The sequence below is a fragment of the Jaculus jaculus genome, chromosome 1, assembly GCF_020740685.1.
Source record: "Jaculus jaculus isolate mJacJac1 chromosome 1, mJacJac1.mat.Y.cur, whole genome shotgun sequence".
In the NCBI taxonomy this organism is placed as follows: Eukaryota; Metazoa; Chordata; class Mammalia; order Rodentia; family Dipodidae; genus Jaculus; species Jaculus jaculus.
The window spans coordinates 280,987,392-281,010,877 of NC_059102.1; the positions used below are offsets into that span (position 1 = coordinate 280,987,392).

At 36.4% G+C, this 23,486-nt stretch overlaps 1 protein-coding gene across 3 annotated transcripts in view; it reads left to right on the top strand.

Annotated features, from left to right (window-relative positions):
- Dennd1b (DENN domain containing 1B) overlaps positions 1–23,486 on the top strand; it is a 265,313-nt gene that overhangs the window by 180,718 nt on the left and 61,109 nt on the right. For all 3 annotated transcript variants that reach the window (XM_045141132.1, XM_045141130.1, XM_045141131.1), the window contains 2 exons: positions 3,168–3,293; positions 16,578–16,679. In XM_045141132.1, the coding sequence (XP_044997067.1) occupies positions 3,168–3,293; positions 16,578–16,679 (228 nt within the window). The remainder of the gene's footprint in view (positions 1–3,167; positions 3,294–16,577; positions 16,680–23,486) is intronic.

A 23,486-nucleotide genomic window follows, 5' to 3' on the forward strand; every position in this document is an offset into this window, starting at 1 on the left:
GAAGATTTTGTCCATATAATGAGATTTGTGATAATAGTCTTATGATTAATGTTCTAATTGTTTTTAATGAACTCAGAGAGATATGTGAGTATAACTACAGACATTCAAGGAAAATCACACATTTATTTCAAACCTAAATATAGAAGTTGGCAGCTAAGGTAGAAAATGGTATTTCCCAGACCAGGTATTGAAAAAATTATGGAACAGACACCATCATTTTATAGATAAAAACTGCTAAAAGTTAATTAGCACTGCAAAGGTCAGTGGTAACCGGTGATAATTTACTGTAGCAATCTAAAGGCCAGTCAAATAGCAGGGTTTGACACAACCACTTTAATGTTATTTCTAAAATGGATTTTAAAAATAATTTTATTTTTATTATCTGTTATTGAGCATGTATTTTCACATGGTGTGTGGACATCAGAAACAACCTCAGGTCTATTGACCACTGAAAGAATCTAGTACAAGCCAAGGAAAAATCTTCTTGATATAATTGATGTAATGTAGAAATTGGCAAAGAAAAAAATCAACAGATTTCTTGCTAGGAAATTAAGTCTCCTATGTTTATATAAACTGAACCGAACAGCACTGTCTAGTAGAAGTACAGTAAGAACCAAGTATACAATTTCAAGTGATACAATAATGTCTTTCATAAGTTAAAAGAAATAGGTTGAGGCTAATTTTAATGATATAATTTATTTAAAACTATACCAATGCTGTTTCAAGATGTATTCAATATAAGATTGTTAGTATTTTGTGTACTGATCTTCTAAGTATGATGTCTGTTTTATACTCAGTGCAAATCAGAATTTGGAATAATCATATAATTTCTCATGGAGATAATGGCTAATATTTTGGGCAGCATAGTTTTAGAATAGTTTCTTTTTCTTTCCTACATGTAAATAACAACAGAGACATCAGAAACACTCACAGGATGGCTAATTTTTGAAGTGATGGCTGAGCATCATGTGGTCAAGAACAAGAGGCACTGACTAATGCTCAGGTAGCACTTGTGCAGTAGATCTCTTGCTGTGGTAAAAGTTGAGGAGTCTTTTCACTGTCTCCTGTATGTGAACATGACTAGGATTGTCCAAAGAATTCTTTGTCCCTCGACTTATGGAAAACTAAAATGTCAATTTCATGTTTTACTAAGAAGTACAATTGTAGGAATTTTCTTTTGCAAAGATATAAAGCATGGCTTTTTAAAGTTGTATATTTTATTTTCTAAAACAAAATCTGAAAATACTTTTTATAATGTTTTTAAAAATGCAACCATATTCTTTGAGTCAGTATTTGTCAGAAAGGCAATAATAAATTGGATTTATTATTCTCATTGCTTTTTCTACAAAGGTATTTGAAACTTAGAAAATAATCATTTCAAAGCAGAATAAATGGCTTTAAATCTGAATTTTTATTGTTGAATCTTTCAACTGTATTATTGTTTGATATGTGGGTTAACAAAAATCCACAATTTTTGAAGTTATATTTTAATAATTAAAAACTCCCTGAAATGAATCCTAGCTTATGCACTTTGTGGACTAAATGAATTAGTCTCTAAACTTTTACTGAAATCTATAGAACTTGGATATAAATTGAAAAGATCATAGCCATGGGGGGAAACCTATACTGTAAAGGCCTTTCTGAATAGATTATGAACATCATTACTCAATAATTTTTTTCAATAAATTATAGTTATAATTGGACCCAATGGGGGTCTGTTTCTTTGATCAGATCACAGTAACTGTGACTTTACACTGGAAAATGTCACTACTGTGAAGGTTTATCACCTGTAGAGCTGGTCTTTCTCTGATGCTGTGTTCATTTCTCATTAGCATTATTCAAAGTTTAGTTGTTTAATTAGGTTGACACTTCAATTATAATCATCATCTACAAGAGAAATTGGGACAGCTTGCATAATAAATAAAAATACTCCCTTTTGCCAGTGTGTGTGTGTGTATGAAGTGTGTGTGTGTAAAGAATAAATGACATTATTTTAGTAGCCAATAGCTTTATACAAGTAAGCATATTCTCTTGAGGGAGCAATGCAATTAGTTGGTCTCATTTGTTAACTTTCTCTTAAGAAAAAAGACTTGTGACAAAACTTAGGTTTGTATTTTAAACATTGATGAGAAATGCTATATGAAAATCAATATTGCTGAGTGAATAGACTATTATTTTATGAAGAGTTGATGAAATGAAGCAAATGCATGTATCTCCCTTCTCATTCAAAGTAAAGCATTTACAGCTTGAATGTGATCAGTCTAAGTAAAGCTATTCATAAACCATATAAGTTATGTAAAATACCATTACACTTGAAATATAAAGTAGAACATGTATAAAATGTAACTACATCAACTACCTTTGCAAAATTTGTAGATTTCCAAGTAAACTTTTCTTGATTTAAAACATAGTGGTTTATGAGGCAAATAAATGGAACTCATACCCAGTATGTGGTGAAAAATACTGGACACATTGGATTTCTAGCACAGCTTTACCTCTTACAAGCTACATAGGAACAGAAAATTAATTCATCACACTGGGTCCTTCTTTTCATAAATAGGAAGATAAGTGTTTTTATTACAAGACTGTTGTGAAAGTTTAAATGATACAATGTATAACATTTGCATAACATTATTCTCTGTTAGGGTATGGTCTCTGTATCTTTAGCTAGTCTTTTTTTGTTTTTCCTGATAATGACATAAACTGTTCAACAAAGGGAAAATTGCTTATGAAAATGAGGCTTCCAAAAGTGAAATAAAATCATAAATGATCTTTAAGGATCCATAGTAAATGACCTTATAGCAGAGATTAACTGTACATAGTCATCTTCATCTCAGTACAAGTAGAGACATGTAATTGCCAAAAACCTGCAGAAAAGTGGCTCACAAGCAGTTTACTGTAAAATAATTAAAGCTTATTTATGTCAAGAGGCCTTGGGAAAAAAGAGAGCATAAACCAATTTGCATTAGCACATTACTATCCTCTCCTGCTTTCGTTTCAATTAACAGACCAGCAGGTGCTCTGTGCAGTTAAAAAAGATAAGCTATCAGGAGGAGGATGGATTTTTGGCTGACCTGCAGACACTGTGCTTTGCTTGCTGATTGGGTTCATGCCTCGCTGTACCAATTTCTGAGGTGTTAATTTAACTGTTCTTCTCTGTCATACAGGTCTCGGCCTTGAAAAACAAACTGAAGAAGCAGTCTACAGCTACCGGTGACGGAGTGGCGAGGGCCTTTCTTAGGGCACAGGCTGCTTTGTTTGGGTCCTATAGAGATGCACTGCGATACAAACCTGTAAGCATTTTGTTTTTTCACTATTTTACTGGGTTTTTATGGCTCTTTGCAGTGAGGAAGAAAAAAGAAATATTTTTTTAAAATAAGATATTGTTTTAAGGGCTGGAGAGATGGCTTAGCGGTTAAGCGCTTGCCTGTGAAGCCTAAGGACCCCGGTTCGAGGCTCGGTTCCCCAGGTCCCACGTTAGCCAGATGCACAAGGGGGCGCACGCATCTGGAGTTCGTTTGCAGAGACTGGAAGCCCTGGCGCGCCCATTCTCTCTCTCTCCCTCTATCTGTCTTTCTCTCTGTGTTTGTCGCTCTCAAATAAATAAATAAAAATTAAAAAAAAAAGACTTTACATACAGCATTTAAAAAAAAAGATATTGTTTTAATATCATACCCTAAAAGTTTCATGACTCTTATAAAGCTTAACAGAATATGCTTTTAAATGTGTTTCTACTCTAATTTTGCCTTATTGCAAGTTCTGCTAGTAACCTTTAGTTAATATTCCATGTATTCTTTTGTGTACCACCTTATTAAAGTGCTAAAAATAAAATATTTTTCTACCTAATTAATGAATTGTGTTCAAGCACTTTAAAGCACTGTCACAATTTTGCCAAAGACTATTAATAAGTACACCACACAATAAAATTTGCCTAATTGAGTTTATATATGACAAGTACAAGTGAAAGTTCAAAAAATTTAGTACTTCCAGATTTTTCAGTATTTGGAAATTTGCTGTCTTCTTAATTCCATAGCACATTTCTAAAGTGGGATTACCTACTTAGCATATCTTATCATTTTGTTGTTGTTGTTGTTGTTAGTTTTTGAGGTAGGGTCTTGCTAGAGCCTAGGCTGACCTGGAATTTACTATGTAGCCTCAGACTGGCCTTGAACTCACTATGATCCACCTACCTTGACCTCCCAAATGTTGGGATTAAATACATACACATTTTATTATTTTCCCATTTATATTAATACACTAAAATTATTGTTCTCTTGAGATAAGTTTCTAGGTGGTCCCAAAAAGCACAAGTCAAGTATGTTTGTTTCTCTTGGCATTATTGATAAAGGCTGTTAGGCTCATTTTAATAAAGAATTCTATTTTTTTTTATTTATTTGCAAGCAGAGAGATACAAGCACACACATATATACACAGAGGGTAGGGGGAAAGGGAGAGAGAGAATGGGCATGCCAGGGCCTCTAATCACTGCATACAAACTCTAGATGCATGCGCCACTTTGGGCATTTTGCTTTATGTGGGTACTGGGAAAGAAAACTTGGGTCATTAGGCTTTGCAGATTAGCACCGTAACCACTAAGCAATCTTTCCAGCCCTATTTTAATTTATTGATTTATTTATTTTTTGTGTGTATGTATGTGGTGGTGATACATGTGTGTATGCATGTGTATGTATGTGAACACACATATATGTATGTGCATATGAAGGCCAGAGACTGATGCCAAGTATCTTCTGCCTTCTCTCTCAATTTTATTTGATGAGACAGGGAGTTTCAATGAAACTGAACTCAATTGTTTGCCTTTGGGAGCTTTTTGTTGTCACCTCCTAGTTCTCAGGTTATGTGCTGCATTTGCATGGGTGTGGCAGATCTGAACTCATGTCCTCATGCTTGTGTGATAAGCACTTTACTGAATGAGCCATCTCCCTAGAACCTCTTTTAAAAATTCCACAAGATGGTTTCAAGAAAAAAAACAAATTTTAAGTGATCAAAACACATTGAATTGGTAATAAGTAATGCAGAGATTTGCAACTTAATAGAATTATTTTGCTTAGTTATTTGTAACCCTTGTTCTGTAGACATTGAGCATAAGATAAATGAGAAAATGTTTATACTTTCCCTATCTACTGTTCAAAGTAGAGGTGTAAGACTTATTATGAACTATGAGAACTAAATGTGTAATGTCCTTTCTTTATTTTCTTTTGTACATGTGTGTATGGTCACTCTATCTCTTACTACTTCAATCAAATGTCCATATGGCTTTATGTGGGTGTATGGGTAATTGAACCTGGGCCAGCAGGCCTTGAAAGCAAGTGCCTTTAACCACTAAGCCATCTACCAGGCCCTATTATGAGTTTTATACATTAACTTTTTACTTTAAATTAGTGCTTTCCACCAAATGTTTCTTCTTCTTTAAAAGGATTATGGGACTATTGAAATAGTATTTAAATGGATGGATATAGCTGCCTGCTATCTATAGATAAACACATGACTAATTTACATGCAATATTGGTAATCTTCCTAACACTGTAACAAAATCCTTGCCATGATCAACTTTTAAAAAGATAAAGCCTGGTATGGATAACAGTTAAGACACTTACCTCCAAAGCCTAAGGACCTGAGTTTGATTCCCCAGTACCCACTTAAAGCCAGATACATAAGGTTCCCCCTCCCCCTCTTTCTCTCTCTCAATTAAATAAATAGTTTTTTTTTCTTAATTTTTTAAAAAGAGAAATCCTTATTTGGGCCCATAATTTTGTAAGTTTTAGTCTGGAAAAGTATTGTCATCGTGCTTTTGAGCATCTCTGAGATAAAGTCTACTAGGTCGGAGTAAATAATCTTTCTGATATATTCTTGTATTCTGTTTGGCAATTTTTAAAGTTTTGCTTAAAATTTTTTTTGCATCTATGTTCCTGAGGGTGATTTTTCTGTAATTTTCTGTTTTTGTTCTGTCTTTGTATGGTTTTTGTATCAGGGTGATGCTGACTTCATAGAATGAGTTCAGTAGAATTTCTTCCATTTCTATTTGATGGAAAAGTTTGAAAAACAGTGGTGTTAGTTCTTCCATGAAGTCTGGTAAAATTCACCAGTGAATCCATCTGGGCCTGGAATGTTTTTAGTTGGGAGACTTTTTTTTTTTAATATTTTTTGTTCATTTTTTATTTATTTATTTGAGAGTGACAGACACAGGGAGAAAGACAGATAGAGGGAGAGAGAAAGGATGGGCGCACCAGGGCTTCCAGCCACTGCAAATGAACTCCAGACGCGTGCGCCCCCTTGTGCATCTGGCTAACGTGGGACCTGGGGAACCGAGCCTCGAACCGGGGTCCTTAGGCTTCATAGGCAAGCGCTTAACTGCTAAGCCATCTCTCCAGCCCCTAAGGGAGACTTTTATAACTGCTTGGATCTTCATACTTGTTATAGGTCTATTTAAATGGTTTATCTCATCTTGAATTAATTTTGGTAGGTCATATGAATCAAGGATATCACCCATTTCGTTCAGTGTTTCAAACTTAGAGACATATGTATTCATTTTTTAAAAATTAGTTTTGTATTCAGCAAATACAGGCAGTTTGGTACCATTATTAGGGTCATCCATGACCTAAACCCCTCCCCATTAGCCCCTTCGTGTTGAGGTATATGGGTCGTGCATTGTGGAGTTAGCCCAAAGTTATTGGTACGATAAATGTCTCTGCATATCATGACCCAGCATGTGGCTCTGACATTCTTCCGCCTCCTCTTCCACAAAATTTCCCTGAGCCATGTTGGGTTCATTTTTGGTCTGCTTCAGTGAGGACGTGTTGGGGGCCTCTGAGGCTCTGGCTCTCTGATTTGGTAGGAGTTGATTTTTCTCTGTGTTGCTCTCCTTTCCCCTTGTGCTAATATCCAGTTCATCAGGAAAACAGCACCATTGCTTGTTTTGCCAATTTTTCTTAGTTTTAGCCAGGGCCCTTTTGAGGTATGATGTGGTGGCTCTCTCCTTAGGATCTACATCCATCTGAAAAAGAGAAGCAGTTTCTCCAATGGAGAGTAACTTAGCACCTGGACAAATGAGATATCCCTTACTTTTTTTAATAGAGAATTTAATAGGTGTAGGCCCTCTTTTAGCCCATGATTGATGGTAGCTTGATATTGGAGAGTTGGCTTATGTTTGGATATGGTTCTGACTTGTTTCTCAGCTCCAGCTATGGGTCCAGTACCACTGACAGGATCAGTTAGCCAAATCAAGAGCAGTTGGTTCCTCACCATGGCTGTGTGCCAGTATTGCACTTGTGTGGGCATCACAATAGGTTATGTGCTGCTAATTAGGTTAGACCATGAGTTGCTTGGACAGATATTGGTCATTTCCCCCAGTTGCCCATGTAGCACCTTCTGGTACTAGACACACTGACTGTCTGGGGAATGACTCTCTCCTGGCCTCCAGCCACGCCTTTCCATTTTACGTGTCAGCTGCATATGGAGTCTTCAGCAGTAGGGTCTTACCACTGAACTTTGGTGGGTCATCAAGTACTCTGACAGAAATCTGTCATTATTTTAGGAAACCTTGTAGATTTCTCTGATCAAAAGCTCATTGTGTATGATAGTCCCATGCTGGTACTGGGAGTTACATTGTCAGTGCCCACTAAGAAAATGAGGAAAAAGATAACTAATATACAAGAGTTAGAGAGGAGAGAGAAGGGGGGGGGAGGGAAGATGTAGAAGATTTAGGTTAGACTTGATCCGACCCTCTCCAGTGTCTTGTGGTTCAGGTGTTCTCTGTAAGGGCCTGGTGAAGGCTCAGCCATTTGGTCTGCCTTTTAGGAAGTAGAATTTTATGGTACCATTGCCGTTTGGGTCTAGATTGTGTTTCCCACCCCTTCAATATATTCTTAAAGTATGTCCTTATGATTTTTCTGTATTTCTTTGGTGTCTGTTATAATAGAGCCTTTTTCATCTCTAAGTTTTTAAAGTTTTGTCTCTTTTCTCTTTCTTCTGGTCAGATTTGCTAAGGGTTTATCAGTCTTACCTATACTTTCAAAGAACTACCTCTTTGTTTCATTGATTCTTTTATTTCTACTTTATTAATTTCTGCCCTGATTTTTATTATTTCTTCCCATGTACTGATTTTTGCTTGGCCTTTGTGTTCTTTTTCCATGGTATTAATGTGAAGCACTAAATTATTTACTTGTGAACTTTCTAATTTCTTTTTTTTCCTGTCCCCCCCCCCCCCCCGACCCACCCCAGGTAGTATCTCATTCTAGCTCGGACTGACCTGGAATTCACTGTGTAGTCTCAGGGTGGCCTCACAGTAATCCTCCTACCTCTGTCTCCCAAGTGCTGGGATTAAAGGTGTGTGCCACCACGCCTGGTTTAACTTTCTAATTTCTTAATATAGGTACTTAAAGTTATATATTTCCCTCTGAGGACTGCCTTCATTGTGTCCCAAAAGTACTGGCATATTGTGTTCTCCTCCTCATTTGACTCTATGATTGTATTGATTTCCTTTCCAGTTTCTTCAGTGACCCATTCACCCATCATTCAGTCGTGTACTGTTAAGTCTCCATGAGTTTCTGTATGAGCTATAGTGTCTCTTGTTGCTGATTTGTAGTTTAATCCCATTGTGGTTAGATAGGGTAGAAGGGATTATTGCGATTTTCCTGTATTTGTTAAGATTTCCTTTGTGTCCTAGTATATGATCTATTTTGGAGAATATTTCATGTTTATTCTGCAGTATTGAAATGGAATGTTGTATACATATTTGTTGGTTCCATTTGTTCCATGACATCATTTAATCAAGATGTCTCTCTGTTTTTTGGTTTTTTTTTTGCTAGGATGACTGTCAACTGATGAGAGTGGGATATTGAATTTACCCACAACAGTTGTGTTTGGTGTTATCTGTGACCTTAAGTTTAATAGTGTGTGTTTGATGAAATTGGCAACCCCCATGTTAGGTGCATATACATTTAGGATTGTAATGTCTTCCTGTTGGAGTGTTCCTTTAATCAGTATAAAGTGATCTCTTTTATCTTTCCTCACTAATGTTAGTTTGAAGTCTATCCTGTCAGATATTAGGATAGCAACTTGCTTATTTCCTAGGCTCATTTTCTTAAAATACTGTTTTCTGTCCTTCACCCGAAGAAGGTGTCTTTTATTGAGATGAGTGTCCTGGAGACAACAAACAGCAGAATCCTGCCTTCTAATCCAGTCTGTAAGTTTGTGTCATTTTGTTGTGTCATTGAGGCTATTGATATTAAGAGTTATTTTTGAAAGGTATGTATTTATTCTCACCATTCTTCTTATTTTTAGTGTTTCCTATTTTCCCTTTACTCACTTGTTTTTTTGTTTGTTCATTTGCTTGTTTGTTTTGTTTTTGTTTTTCTAGGTAAGGTCTCACTGTAGCTCAGGCTGACCTGAAATTCATTATGTAGTCTCAGGGTCGCCTCGAGCTCTTGAACTCATGGTGAACCTCCTACCTTTGCCTCACAAGTGTTGAGATTAAAGGCATGCACCACCACTCCAGGCTTTACCCACCTGTTTTGACTGTTATTTGCATATGGTTTATTTTGTCCTATTTCCTTGTGTGTATGCTTTGCTTTGTCTTCAATGTGAAGGTTTCCTTCAAGTATTTTCTGTATGGCTAGTTTGGTTGTCGTAAATTCTTTTAGCTTGTGGTTTTTTTTTTTTAATGTGTTTTTTTCTCCTTCAGTTTGGATAGATAGCTTTTCAGGAGAAAGTAATCTTGATTGACAATTATCATTTGAAGGCATTTGAAGCATTTGAAGGTAGGATCCCCATAGGAGCAAGAATATGCAGTATTTGGTTTTCTGAGCTTGGGTTACCTCATGTAGTATAATCTTTTCCCAGATCCATCCATCTTCCTGCAAATTATATAATTTCAATTTCTTTATAGCTAAATAAAACTCCATTGCCCCAGAAATTGGTTTTGATGTACCCAAGTCTTAAGTTTCTCAATAAAGTGAAAAAAACCTCCATTAAAAAAACAAAAAAAACTCCATTGCATAAATGTACCACTTGTTGATTATTCTTCAGTTGATAGATGTATAGTTTGGTTCAATATCCTGGCTATTGTGAGTAGAGCAGCAATAAACATAGGTAAGCAAATATCTCTGTAGTAATGTTTAGAGTTCTTTGGGTATATGTCAAAGAGTGGTATAGCTGGGTCATATGTTGAATCTATTTTCAGCTGTCTCAGGAACCTCCACAATTATTTTCAAAATGCCTGTACCAGTTTACATTCCCACCAACAATGGAGAAAGGTTCATCTTTCCCCATACCCTTCCCAGCATTTATGATCACTTCATTTCTTTTTGATAGCCATTTTGACAGAGTGAGATGGAATCTCAATTTTTAGTTTTAATTTGCATTTGCCTGATGGCTAAGGATGTAGAACATTTTTGATGTTTATTGGCCATCTATATTTCTTCTTTGGAGAACTCTACTGAGATCTGTGGCCCATTTTTTGATTGAGATGATTTCTCATTATTTGGTTTTTTAAATCTTTTTTATAACTGCCTTTATTGTGTCCCATAGGTTATGAATGTATGTGTTTTTATTACCCTTTGAATCTAGGAATTAAAAAAAAATTTCTTGATTCTTCAATGACCCATTCACCATTAAGTAGTATAATGTTTGGTTTCCATGAGTTTGTGTATGTTCATGCTCTTTCTTGCTTTGATTTGTAGTTTTCCCATTATGATCAGATAAAGTATAGGAAATTACTTTTAATCTCTGTAATTGCTATAGAGATATTTCCTCATTCACATTTATTGCTACTTTATTCCCAATGGATAGGAAATGGAATCAGCCTACATGCCCATCCACTGATGAATAAATAATGAAGATGTGGCACAGATACAAAAAGCAGTTTTGTTCTCACTTTTAATATATCATCACATTATATTGCATCTTTGGTGAAAAATCTCATTAGTCAACTGAGGACTTCCTTATGTGTGGCTTGTTACTTTTCTTTAGAATTGTACCTTTATTACTGAGTTCTGATAACTCTAATATACTGTGAAGTTATGTTTTGCTTAAGCCTACCTGTGGTCATTTCCTTCCTAGATTTGGATGTCTTTGTTCAAAGACAGCCAAGTCTTTTAGTATTTATTTCAATTTATTTTTTGTCATCATCTTCTATTAAAATCCTTAGGATTATTTATGTATATTATAGTTTCCCATGTGTCTTGCTTCTATTTAATTCTCTTGTATTTTGTCTGATTTTAAAACACCTATTTATACTTATTTCTTCTGCTTAACTTGTTCTACTGTAGTATTTTTATTACATTAATTGATGTTTGCAATGCTAAAATTTCTATTTGGCTCTTCCTATCTTTCTTTCTGCCTCCTTTTGGATTTCTCAGTTTTATCGTTTTATCACTTAAAAATTATTTTTATTAGACATGGACGTACTTAGTATGTTATTACCATCCTTGCCCTCATCCCTACCCCTTTTCTGAAGAGTCCCTTTTCCTTGGGGAGGCAGGTCAACAATGTCTCTGTGCAAAATGTCCCAAATTATGGCTCTTAATAATCTTTCCACCCCCTCCTCCACAAAATTCCTTGAGCCAAGTTGGGTGCATTTTAATTCTACTTCAATGATGGGCTCTTAGGAGCCTCTCGATCTCTGGTTTGGTAGGTACTGAGTGTCCTCAGTGTCTCTCTCCTTCACTCATTAACTGATATCAGATTTATTGAGAAAGCAGCATTCTTGCTCATTTCCCCAATTCCTCTGTGGTTTCAGCTGGGGATGGGGTGAAGTACACTGAGGCATTTATTTTCTCAGTTCCTGCTCCCATCTAAAATAGAGAAGCAGATTCACCAACAGAGAGTGAAGTCAGTACCAGTTAAATGGGATAACCATCATTAATTTAGAGAGAATTTAAAGGATGTAGACCTTTTTATAGCCCAAGATTAGTGGGAGGTTGACATTGCACAGCTAAATTGTTACCTGGACATGATTCTGATTTGTTTCCCAGTTCCAGATACGGTTTAGTTACCACTGAGTGGCTCTGTTAGCCAATCCAAGAGCAGTTAGTTACCCACCATGGCTGTGTGCCACTATTGCATTTGTGTGAGCATCACGACAAGTTGCTTGCTTCTGAGTAGTTTAGACTTTGAGTTGCTCAGACACATGTTGCCCACTTTTCCTCAGTAGCTCATGTAGTGCCTTCCAGCACTAGATGGGCTAATTGTCTGGGGACTCTCTCTCTTCTGGACTCCAACCAAATCTCTCCATGGTCCATGCTGACAGCATGTGGTGTCTTCAGCAGTAGGGTCTTCCCATTAAGTGCTCTGACAGAAGTCTGTTTGTTTGTTTTGGGAGACCTTGTAGGTCTCTGATGAACAGCTCATTGTAGGTGTTAACCAGATTTCCTAGCTGCACCCATGACCAGATAGCTGGGAGGAGCTGGGAAACAGAGATCTGGCCTACTCTGAGCTGTGCCCTTCTGCCTGCCCTCCCACCTGCACGCTGTCCCTTTATCACTGTTTGATTCCTCTAATTCATTGAATTTTTATCTGTATTCTCTAGTAGGATCATTTTTTTTCAGGCTATTGAAGTCATCATTGCTGGGACAAAACACCCAATCAGAAACAGCTTATGAAAGGAAATAGTTTATTTCAACTTTGAAAGGAAAGTATTTTTTGGCAGCAAAAGTATAGCAGGAGCAAAAAGCTGGCACATGTCATGAGACAGAACAGCAGGAACGAATCAGAGAGCAGAACACTAAATACTCAGTAGAAATGTATTCATATGCCTCAAAATCTCTTCCCAGAAACATACCTTCTTCAGCTGACACAGCTGCTCTAGCAGATCTCCACCTCCTATATACTGCAACAGCTGTGGACCGAGTATGAGGCTTAGCCACAAATATTCCAGGGTATGGGGATAAGATATATCTGCTTAACAAGACAACAGCTTATGCTCTCCCAAACCATAGGCTTACTAGGTTTTAAATACTAAGCAGGAATTCCCACCTATGGCAATTTACCCCCAACAGACTACATAGCTATTTTCAGCATTCTGATAGCTAGTCAGCAGGGAAGAGAACTCCAGCTCAGTTCCAGCTTGAGTTCTCAGTACTCTGCAATCCAAGCATGTGGAGTCTTGAGCAATAGGCTCTTACCATATAGTTGTGTTTGGTAACTGAGGATCTTGGCAATAGCCTGTAAATGTTTGGGGGACATCAGGGCTTCCTTGGCCCACAACTCAGTGGAAGGTATCCCAACCTTAGCAGTGAAATGTTTCTAGTAACAATCTATGACTTCTGATTATAGCATTATCCAAGTCCACAAGATATTTCTGCCCAGACTCTTTTTAACATATATATTATTAGCTAGCAAGGAAGTAGATTTCTGTATGCCTTATTCATAATTGTTAAATTTTGTAAACTTTATTTTATTTTAATGTTTTTTAATTAGTTTATTTGAAAGAGAGAGAGAGAGAGAGAATTGGTGTGCCATGGTGTCCAGATGCATGTGCCATCTTGAGCATCTGGCTTACATGGATCCTGAGGAATTGCTCCTTGGTCCTTGGTCACTCCTTAATTGCTAAGCCATTTTTTCCAGCCCATAAATCTCAGATTTTTATTAACCCTCATCCCATACATTCCTCTCCTCCATTTCCTGCTTAGTCTATGCCCAATCCCATACCCAGTATTCTTCACCTCTACTAATATACCTACTATACCCTACTCTCAAGCCATCCCCTCTCTTTCTTCCATCATAACCCCTTTCTAGCTTCCTGGTCTCTACTATTGACTAATTTCAACTCATATGCAAACTTAAACATTTGAATCTAGGAACTTCATATGAGAAAGAATATGGTGTTTATGAATCTGGGTTATGTCACCTAGTATGATCTTTAATACAGTTAATTCTTATTTGTTTTTAATACTTTATTTTTATTTGAGAGAGATAGGTACAGAAATAGGCAGGTGGACAGAGAGAGAGAGAGAGAGAGAGAGAGAGAGAGAGAGAGAGAGAGAGAGAGAGAAAGAGAGAGAATGGGCACGACAGGGCCTCCAGCCCTGTAAACAAACTCCAGATGCATGTGCCCTGCTATGCACCTCGCTTACGTGGGTCCTGGGGAATCAAACATGGGTTCTTTGGCTTTTCAGGCAAACATCTTAACTGCTAAGCCATCTCTCCAACCCAGTTAATTCTTATTAATCAAATGGCATCTTCCCCTGACTTGAGTGTCTAGCTTTGTGCTGCTGCATGTTACTGTGTTTTCCTCAAGCCCCACTGCCTTTACCATCAAACAGTGGATGCTCTTATTGACCTGCCAGACCTTGTTTATTGGCTGCTGCTTTTTTATTGAAGAAATGGTCCTTAGTTAGTGAATGAAGGTGCTTAACTCAGAAGACTCTGTGCTCCCTTCTTCTCCCATCCACTGGGTTAGATCTTGGCCAATGACATGGGGTAAAAGAAGCTGCCTTCTGGCCTTGGGGTGGGATCAGTTCTAGTATAATTTTTTCCCTATTGTTTGATTAAAGCTGATCTCCTAGTAAGGTCATATTCTCAGTTGGCTGTTTCCCCATCCTTGTGTTATTTCCCTTTGTACATTTTTTCTCAGAGTAATCTACCAATAAATCAATTGAACAGAAATCTGTTTCTGGCTATGCTTAGCATATGACAAGACAAAGGACAAAATTGATTTCAGTAACTTCCTTTTAAACAGCATTTCTTACTGCATTTCCAGTCTATAAAAATGATATTGTCTTCTGAACATGATTCTTGAAATTCTCATGTTTCTGTGTATTAGTTTTTCTCAGAAAGTGTATGGTTTCTTTCAGATTATCTAGAACATCAAATATCTTTTTTATATGTGGTACTGATCTGCTAATATTGATCATATTAAAAATTGACACAATGGGGCTGGGGCTGGAGAGATTGCTCAGCAATTAAGGTGCTTGCCTGCAATGCCTAAGGACCCTGGTTCGATTCCCCAGTGCCCATGTAAAGCAAGATGCCTAAAGTGGTGCATGCATCTGGAGTTTGTTTGTAGTGGCTGGAGGTCCTGGCATGCCATTCTCTGTCTCTCTTCTCTCTATCTCGCTTCTCTTGCAAATAAATTTAACACAAAAATAACGAGATGGAGAGCTGGCTCAGCAAGTAAATACTAGCTGTGTAAACATGAGGATCTGAGTTTGATCCCCAGTACCCATACAAAATGCTGGGTGATAGTGAGTACTTGAAATCACAACACTGGGGCGGCAAAGACAAAAGGATCCTTAGTACTTACTGGCAAGTCTAGTTCATTGGTGAGCTCTTTTTCAGCAGGAGACCTTAAAAAACAAGGTGGAGAACAACTAAAGAAGACAGCTAACATTGACCTCTGGACTCATCAGGCACAGACAGACATGCATGAACACCTGCAGACACACTGCTGCATCCATACATACTACCCAGAGAATTTTGAGAGTAAAAAAGATAGAATATCTACTTCTCATTTGAAATGAGACTATAAACTCACTGTAGATTTATTTAAATGTTATGTAGCAGATGGAAAAATGAAAATGAGTGAAGAGAGTCAATATTGTTTTATGCTTAAATAGTTTTAATGTTGCAAACCCTGCTAAAAGGTCTCTGTCCCTGAGTTAAATTTATACAAATACCTACCTGTCACTAGTGTCTAATTTATCTTAATAAGCAGGTTTCTGGTGTAATTAACTTCTGTCAGAAAAGGTAACAGTTGAATTTCAGTGGTTATTAGTCATCATTTTTATCCATTCAAGAACCATTTTAAAGAATTCCACTTTCAGAGCACTATGTCGCCTTAAATTATAATAGTTTCAAAAGTTCTATTAGAAGTTGAACGGGTTCCTTTTTACCACGTTTTACTACAAAACCCATTGTAATGAATGGTCATTAGTCTCTATCTTTGTATCGATCATGAAATATAGTAACTTTTCTTTGTATGTGTTGAGTGGACCAGTGGGACATTTAGGCTGCAGCGGAGGAGCAGGTGGTAGAGACCAACCAGTAAGTGATGACTTTCTGCAGCCATACATGAATAAGTGCAATAAATAAAATCTACATGACATGAAATTGAAGTTCTTGTTGATTCGAAGGAGGAACAAACTAATGAGTATAACAATTAATGTAAATGGCAAGACTCAGGCAGCAATTGTTATAGCAAGAATGTTTTCTATTCAGCATGGAAAGTAAGTACTGGACTTCATTAAATATGCATGTAATTTTATACTTATAATTTAATATAACAATGTCAAATATTTGCATTTAAGAGACTTGGTATTTTTCTGAGGCAGGAAACTTTTTTAAAACTTAGGTATCCTTTTCTATTGAGAATTTTCATACATGAAAAGACTTTAATTTAGTAAGTCTGGGATGTTCTTGATAGGAAACCTACGGTAGAGAACTTTTCTGTACATGACTATTTCTACTAGCCTGAATCCCAGCTGTTAAAGATGAGTGCCTGTTTGTTGATTGTATGCCTTGTGTTCTATTTCTGCCCTCTATTGTCTCCTTTAAGAGACTAGTTCTCTGTGACTAACCATTTATTGATAGCCTGAAAAAAAAAAATCTTTATTTCTGTCTAGGGTGAGCCTATCACTTTCTGTGAGGAAAGTTTTGTCAAACACCGCTCAAGTGTGATGAAACAGTTCTTGGAAACTGCAGTTAACCTTCAACTTTTTAAGCAGGTAAGAAATAAACTTACACATAGAATATTGTCATTGTAGTACATTTTTATCACTCTGAAACTATATCTAAGCTATGAATATTTTCTGAAATTTCAGGAAGTTTATTCAGTATTTACGAACAAAAGAGTAGTAGATAGTGTAAGACATGACAGAGAACTCCTGAAATGTAAGATCTCTATTTTTAAAAATTCTCATAAAAATTTGCTATGGTCAAAGTTTTACTGAGGAAGGGTGTGCATCCAAGAAAGAAAAGCACTATGAATCACTTATGCCTGGCATGCTAAAAGAAGTAGATTGTATGGTAGATTGATCTGCCAAGCACACAAGCTGGTATCAGCCCATTGTAACCCAGCTTATAAAATAACCTGTTGAATGTTGAACAAACTTTAAAAGTTTTGTGAGACATTACCATAAATTGAACATGCAGAAAACATTCATAGTTACATTGTCTTTCCTGATCTTTGGTCCAAAAAACATACTGCTATTTCAGAAAAAGCAGAGCTTGACATTAGAATTCAGTTTATTACCTTCTGAGATTATAGCAAGTCTTTTCAATTGGGTTGTCTTAGTTTCTGTTTATGCAATCTAAATTCAGTTTTTAATACTTGCATTGCTTATTCAGCATGACAATTTGTTTAGTTAGCTCTGTGAATTCAACATTTAATTAGTACCAGAAGTGAATCCTAAGTAGTTCTCAGTCTAGGATACAAACAAGTAATATCTTTGAGAAGCTGCCAATTTAACAGAAATTTCTTTAATTAGTGAAGAAATTTTCTTATAAAATACCTAGTAATATGGCAGCAGTGTGGCAATGAATCATAGTATGTATACTTTGAGGAAATTTAAAAAACTAATCTGAAGTTAGGAGATATTCTTTTATAATATTACTGTCTTATATTATGTAAACTTTTACCACATATTTCAGGATTAGAAATAGCTTTTGAATTTCCAGAGATAAGAGTTGTCTGCTTTGAGCTCCCTGTCCCTGTATTCTCCCAGATGCTGAATTACATCCTTGGCTTTTAAGAAGGATCCCATAAGGAGATTAAAAGGGAAAAGAAAGGAAGGGAGGAGGGTACTTAATAGGTTGATATTGTATATATGTAAGTACAATTATTGAGTTGGGGAGGTAATATGATGGAGAATGGAATTTCAAAGGGGAAAGTGTGGGGGGGGGAGGGAGGAAATTACCATGGGATATTTTTTTATAATCATGGAAAATGTTAATAAAATTTTTTTTAAAAAAGAGTCCTTTATAAATGCTTGAGTAAAACATTGTTGCAAGCTGGTCACATAATATGTGCTTGTTGAGTATTTTACCCTGTGTGTGTGTTTTTTTGTTGTTGGTGGTTATTAAGGTAAAATAACTGCATTCCATTATCAATGAGTTGTAAATATCAAATTGTATCTGGCTCATGCACTGCATGGCTAATAGGGATATTTCACTTGTTATTTACTTTAACAATGAGATGTTTCAACTATGTTCATTTGATAAAGTTAATACAGCTCATTAAATTTTGTTTGCATAGTAGTTTTAAAAATATGTTTTAGGTCTCATGTGTACCTATTTTAAATCTGTATTAATTTTATTTTTGATAGTTTCATACTTATATATTGTGATCATATTCATCCCCATTATCCTTCTTGTTCCCTTCCCACTGAACCCCTTCTTCCTCTGTACTAATATCTTCTTTCTTTTATGTCTTCTGGATTTAATCTTGACTTTTGCCTTAACTATACATTTCCTTTAAAAAAGTAGAAATTTTACTATGATCTCATAGGGCTGTGATAAAGTTGTGTGTATATAATAAAGTTAAATACTGCTTGCCTCATTCTTAGAGAAATTGAATTACTAGAATCTGATTCTATGTGCCATGTTCTTTTTTTAATATAATGTGATCAAAACTACCAAATGAAAATGGTCAATTACAACAGAATCTATTACATTGATAACTTGCATACCTCTACAGGGACAAATATACCACTTATTAGACATTGTATCATTTTATGTCTCTTAAGAAAGTAATTCTTAATGATATATTTGTAAGGATTTAAAAGATTCCTGTTGCATTTTACATATTTCTTTATTAGTTATGGACATGCTCAGTAGGTAAACAGCACATGTTGATGCCATTCTTACTCTCATCTCTGCCCCCCCCCCCTTCAAAGGGACCTTCTTCTGTGGGTTGTGTATTGTGGGAGCAGCCATCAGTTATGGGGAAGAGTCAGTGTCTTTGTGCATAATGTCCCAACTTGTGATTCTAACAATCTTTCCACCCCTTCTACCACAGAATTCCCTGAGCCATGTTGGGTTCATTTTAAGTCTAGTTCAGTGATGGGCTTTTAGGAGCCTCTGGATCTCTGGTTTGGTAGGTGTTGAGTGTCCTAAGTATCTATCTTCTTCACCCTTGTGCTGATATCTGGTTCACCAAGAAAGCAGCACTCTTGCTCATTTCCCTAATTCCCCTGTGGTTTCAGCTGGGGCCAGTGTGGAGTGTGATGAGTCCTCTCTTCAGGTCCTGCTTCAGTATGACAAAGAGAAGCAAATTCTCCAATGGAGAATAATTTTAGATATTTCTAAAGAGAACCAGTTGATTAAAAAGTGTCAACAGGAGTGCACGCCTTTAATCCCAGTACTCGGGAGACAGAGGTAGGAGGATCACTGTAAGTTCGAGGCCACCCTGAGACTCCATAGTGAGTTCCAGGTCATCCTGGGCTAGAGTGAGGCCCTACCTCGAAAAACCAAAATAAAAGTGTCAACAGGGCTGGGGAGATGGCTTAGCGATTAAGCACTTGCCTGTGAAGCCTCAGGATCCTGGTTCAAGGCTTGATTCCCCAGGACCCACATTAGCCAGATGCACAAGGGGGTGCACACATGCCCATTTTCTCTCTGTCTCTCTCTCTCTCTCTCTCTTTCTCTGTCTGTCACTCTCAAATTTAAAAAAAGTGTAAACACAGTTACATCCTCAAAGATATAAAAGTATGTGTCATGTATCATAGATTACTGTCCCTGGCAATGAGTCTGTGATCCATTATGTATCTAAACTTGGCTTCTCTGTTTACTTGGCATTTCTATGGCTTTGAAAGCAACAGAACTTGGACCCAAGGCATAAGCATGTAGTTGTAATGAATTAACTAATGTGAACTCTTATTTCTGCTAATATAGCAGGGTGGAGCCACAAAATAACCTTTGTTGAAACAATTTAAAATAAAGGAGTGAAGAAGACAAGATTAACACTAAATCGTGTAATGATAGAAGATCCTACTCCCACAAACCTAAGGAGACTCTATGCAAAAATGGACAAGAAATAACGGCACCTCTGTCCTTTAACTGTTCCTGGGAATCTGTAAGGAAACTAAAATTACAATGAGAAATTCTGTCTTAAAAATCATTGAAGCAGCCAGGCTTGGTGGTGCATGCCTTTAATTCCACCAGTCGGGAGGCAAAGGTAGGAGGAGTGCTCTGAGTTCGAGGCCACCGTGAGACTACATAGTTAATTCCAGGTCAGCCTGAGCCAGAGTGAGACCCTACCTTGAAAAACAAAACAAAACAAAAAAATCATTGAACATATAGGAAAATAAGTCCTGAATGAGAACCAGACAGAACAAATTCAGAAAGACTTTAAATGTTGGAATTATCAGACATAGATTACAAGATAACCAGGTTTAAGATGTTGGAAGAAAGAAAATAAAGCTTTTAAAATGTTTGGAAACAAACACTTTTAGGAGTACAGAGCCTGTTGTAAAAATGCATGTGGCAACTAAAGTTCTATTATGGAACTGTAGAAGTAATTGAAGTTAACAAAAATGATGATTTACGTTTAGAGTTCTCTAAGGGAAGAACAATTTCCCAGGTAAAGAGATGTCTGAAATAGAAATTATCTGAATTATAGTACAGAGAGACAAGGAAATAGGAAGCATAGTGAGAATGTCCAAAATCTACCTAATTCATTCTAAAGCTTATATTAGAACGTAGGGAATCGGGCTGGAGAGATGGCCTAGCAGTGGAGGCATATGCCTGCAAAGCCTAAGGACCCCAGTTTGATTCTCCAGGTTACACGCAAGCAAGATGTACATGGAGGCGTATGCATCTGGAGTTGGTTTGCAGTGGCTAGAGGCCCTGGTGTGCCATTCTGTCTCCCTCTCTCTTCCTCGCCCCCCTTTCTGTCTCTCAAATAAATAATAAAAATAAATAAGTAGGGAATAGACACTAGTTAATGGAATGGAATAGTTAATGCAATAGTTAATAGAATGGAATGCTTTATTAGTTTAAGAAGTAAGTATCTTTAAGTTGGATAAAGAAAAATAAATTTATACCTATATATATTTAGCTGTAAAAATTAATATGGATTTTTTTGTGTGTGAATGTGTAGTGTGGAATATGCATGTGTATGTGCACAAGTGTTTTTCCCATACACCCAGGAACAGAGGCCTGAAAGGAACCTTGTTTGTTTTCCCCTACCACTCAACTATGTGTTTCTTTAAACCTAGAGATACCTCTTTCAGTCAGATTAGCTGATTAGCAAAGCCCCAGCAATTTTCTGGTTTCTACCCTCACAGGACTGGGTTTACTGGCATGCTGCTTACTGTCTGCTGTTTACATGGGTTCCGGAGATCAAAGTCAGGACAAATTGGCCCCTCTTGCTTTTGCAGCATGCTTTCTTATCTATGGAGTCATATGCCCAACCCCAGAAATTGAGAAATTTTCAAAATAAATGAACTCCTAGGCAATAGAACACTACAAAACAGGTAGAAGGATCAGATACAGCAAATGTTAAAATGAATAAAGTGAAACAAATGTCACTGGAGAATAGTTAGGCCATGTCAACTTATGTAATGTCTAAATGCATGAAAAGGAAGTAGTGTAAAGTAATGTATTTCACAAGATATAAATGATGAAGAAAGACAAGCTGAAGGTGATTGTAGGCTTTTCAGTAGGGGGTGGGGCATAGAGAGCACCTCAGGAAGGAATGGAAGCCTTTGTACACAGTGTAGTATTATGTCAGGCTTATCACCTTAACTTGTCAGGAGTGAGAACATATAAAAATCTACTGGCATAGCAATTCTGAAAGACACATGGCATTATTTCAAATTAAGATTATTGCATGCTATTTAGTAGATCTCAGAAAGTCACTCCTCATGACTAACTGAAACTTTGTACCCTTTTATCAGTGTGCTGTATCCCTAGCTTATAGCTCAGAGTTATCTTTAACACATCATTTACCTATTATCATATTTATTATTAGTATTATTTGAAATGTTGATTTTTTAAATCATTAATATTTAAATTATTCAATAGTATTTTAATTAAAATTAATATGAAATATTTTATACTAAGTATCTTATAAGACTTTTTTGTTAGGCACTACCAGGCTGCATTTTCATTGCTAGTTGACATTTAAATCTCTTTGGCCTCAGTTTCTGCATCTCTAACATAAGTTAGACTAAAAGACAGTGAGCTTGAGATTCTCTTTGGTACTTACCTTTCATGGTATTATAAACATGTAGCTTAAGATAGATATTAATGGATTCCATTTGGATGAATTCCTATTTAGATAATGGATTTGGAAGGAACCCAATAAGTAGTTCCTCAACTTTGCATTTTTGATATTATCATCTTTCTTTAACTAGAAGCTTTATATTTAAACAATATTTTTATATCTCTTATCTTTATTTTCTGTGTCTCTAACACAATAAATTATTTTCTTGTGTGTATTATTTACTATTATATCGACTGGAGGCAAAGTTTTCTCTGCTTATTGTATTTATATAGGTCCCATGGTTGAGGTCATGATTGCTATTACTGATAAAATTACCTTCTCCTTATCTTCCTCTGTAGTAAATGTTAAGAATTTATTTAAGTATACCATACTTATCCTTTGGCTTTGAATATCCACAAAGCCAAGAGTAACACATGCCCTTATCTTTCTAGTGGCATGGTACCCCATTGTTAGGAATATTTTCTTAATATCTAAGAGATTTGGGTTTATCTTTTGTTCTGTCACTTCCCTGAGTATGTGTAAGGTGCTTGGTCTCTTTATGGGCTTCAAATCATTGCCTGTACTCATACTAACTCAGATCTAATCACATTGAATCTGCAAACATAAATCACAGTGCACATGCTGCACCATGCTACCATTGTTGTCTTCCTGTTACTATTTAGTAGCCTGGTCGAATGGCAACTCTTTGCCAGTGGCTCCAGCCTTTCTTTTTATTTAATGTGTTATAGTAATTATTGATTTTTCTTGCCCTTATTTCTGAGACCCCTTTACCAATTATGGCCCTTCCTTCCACTTACCAGTGACAATAATTTATTTGTTTTGTTTCAAATACTATCATGCCCTTGAGTTTCATCTCATTGCATAGCTCTGACAGGTTTATTAAGTGAGTGGGCTAGCAAACAAAAAATTAGTAAGAAAAATACCAGTAAGTAAAAAAAAAATTGGGGAATACAAGATATTTGACTGTTTGACCAATTTGGATTTGGTAATCAGAAAAGCATTTACTAAAATTTTGAACTATATCTAAAGATGAATACATTTTAGTATTGAAAGGAAGAACATCATTTTGAGTAGAGGTAATTGTTGTTGCTAATACCTTAGAAGGGAGAGAGGCTTGTATTTCCTAGGATTGGAATTAAATCAACTCTGGGCAAGAAAGAATGTTGTTCTAGATGATATTTGGAGGGAATTAAGAAGGTAGACCATAAAGAGTTAAAAAGGCCTAAGGGTGGGCTGGAGAGATGGTATAACAGTTAGTGCTTGCCTGTGAAGACTAAGGACCCAGGTTCGAGGCTCAGTTCATCAG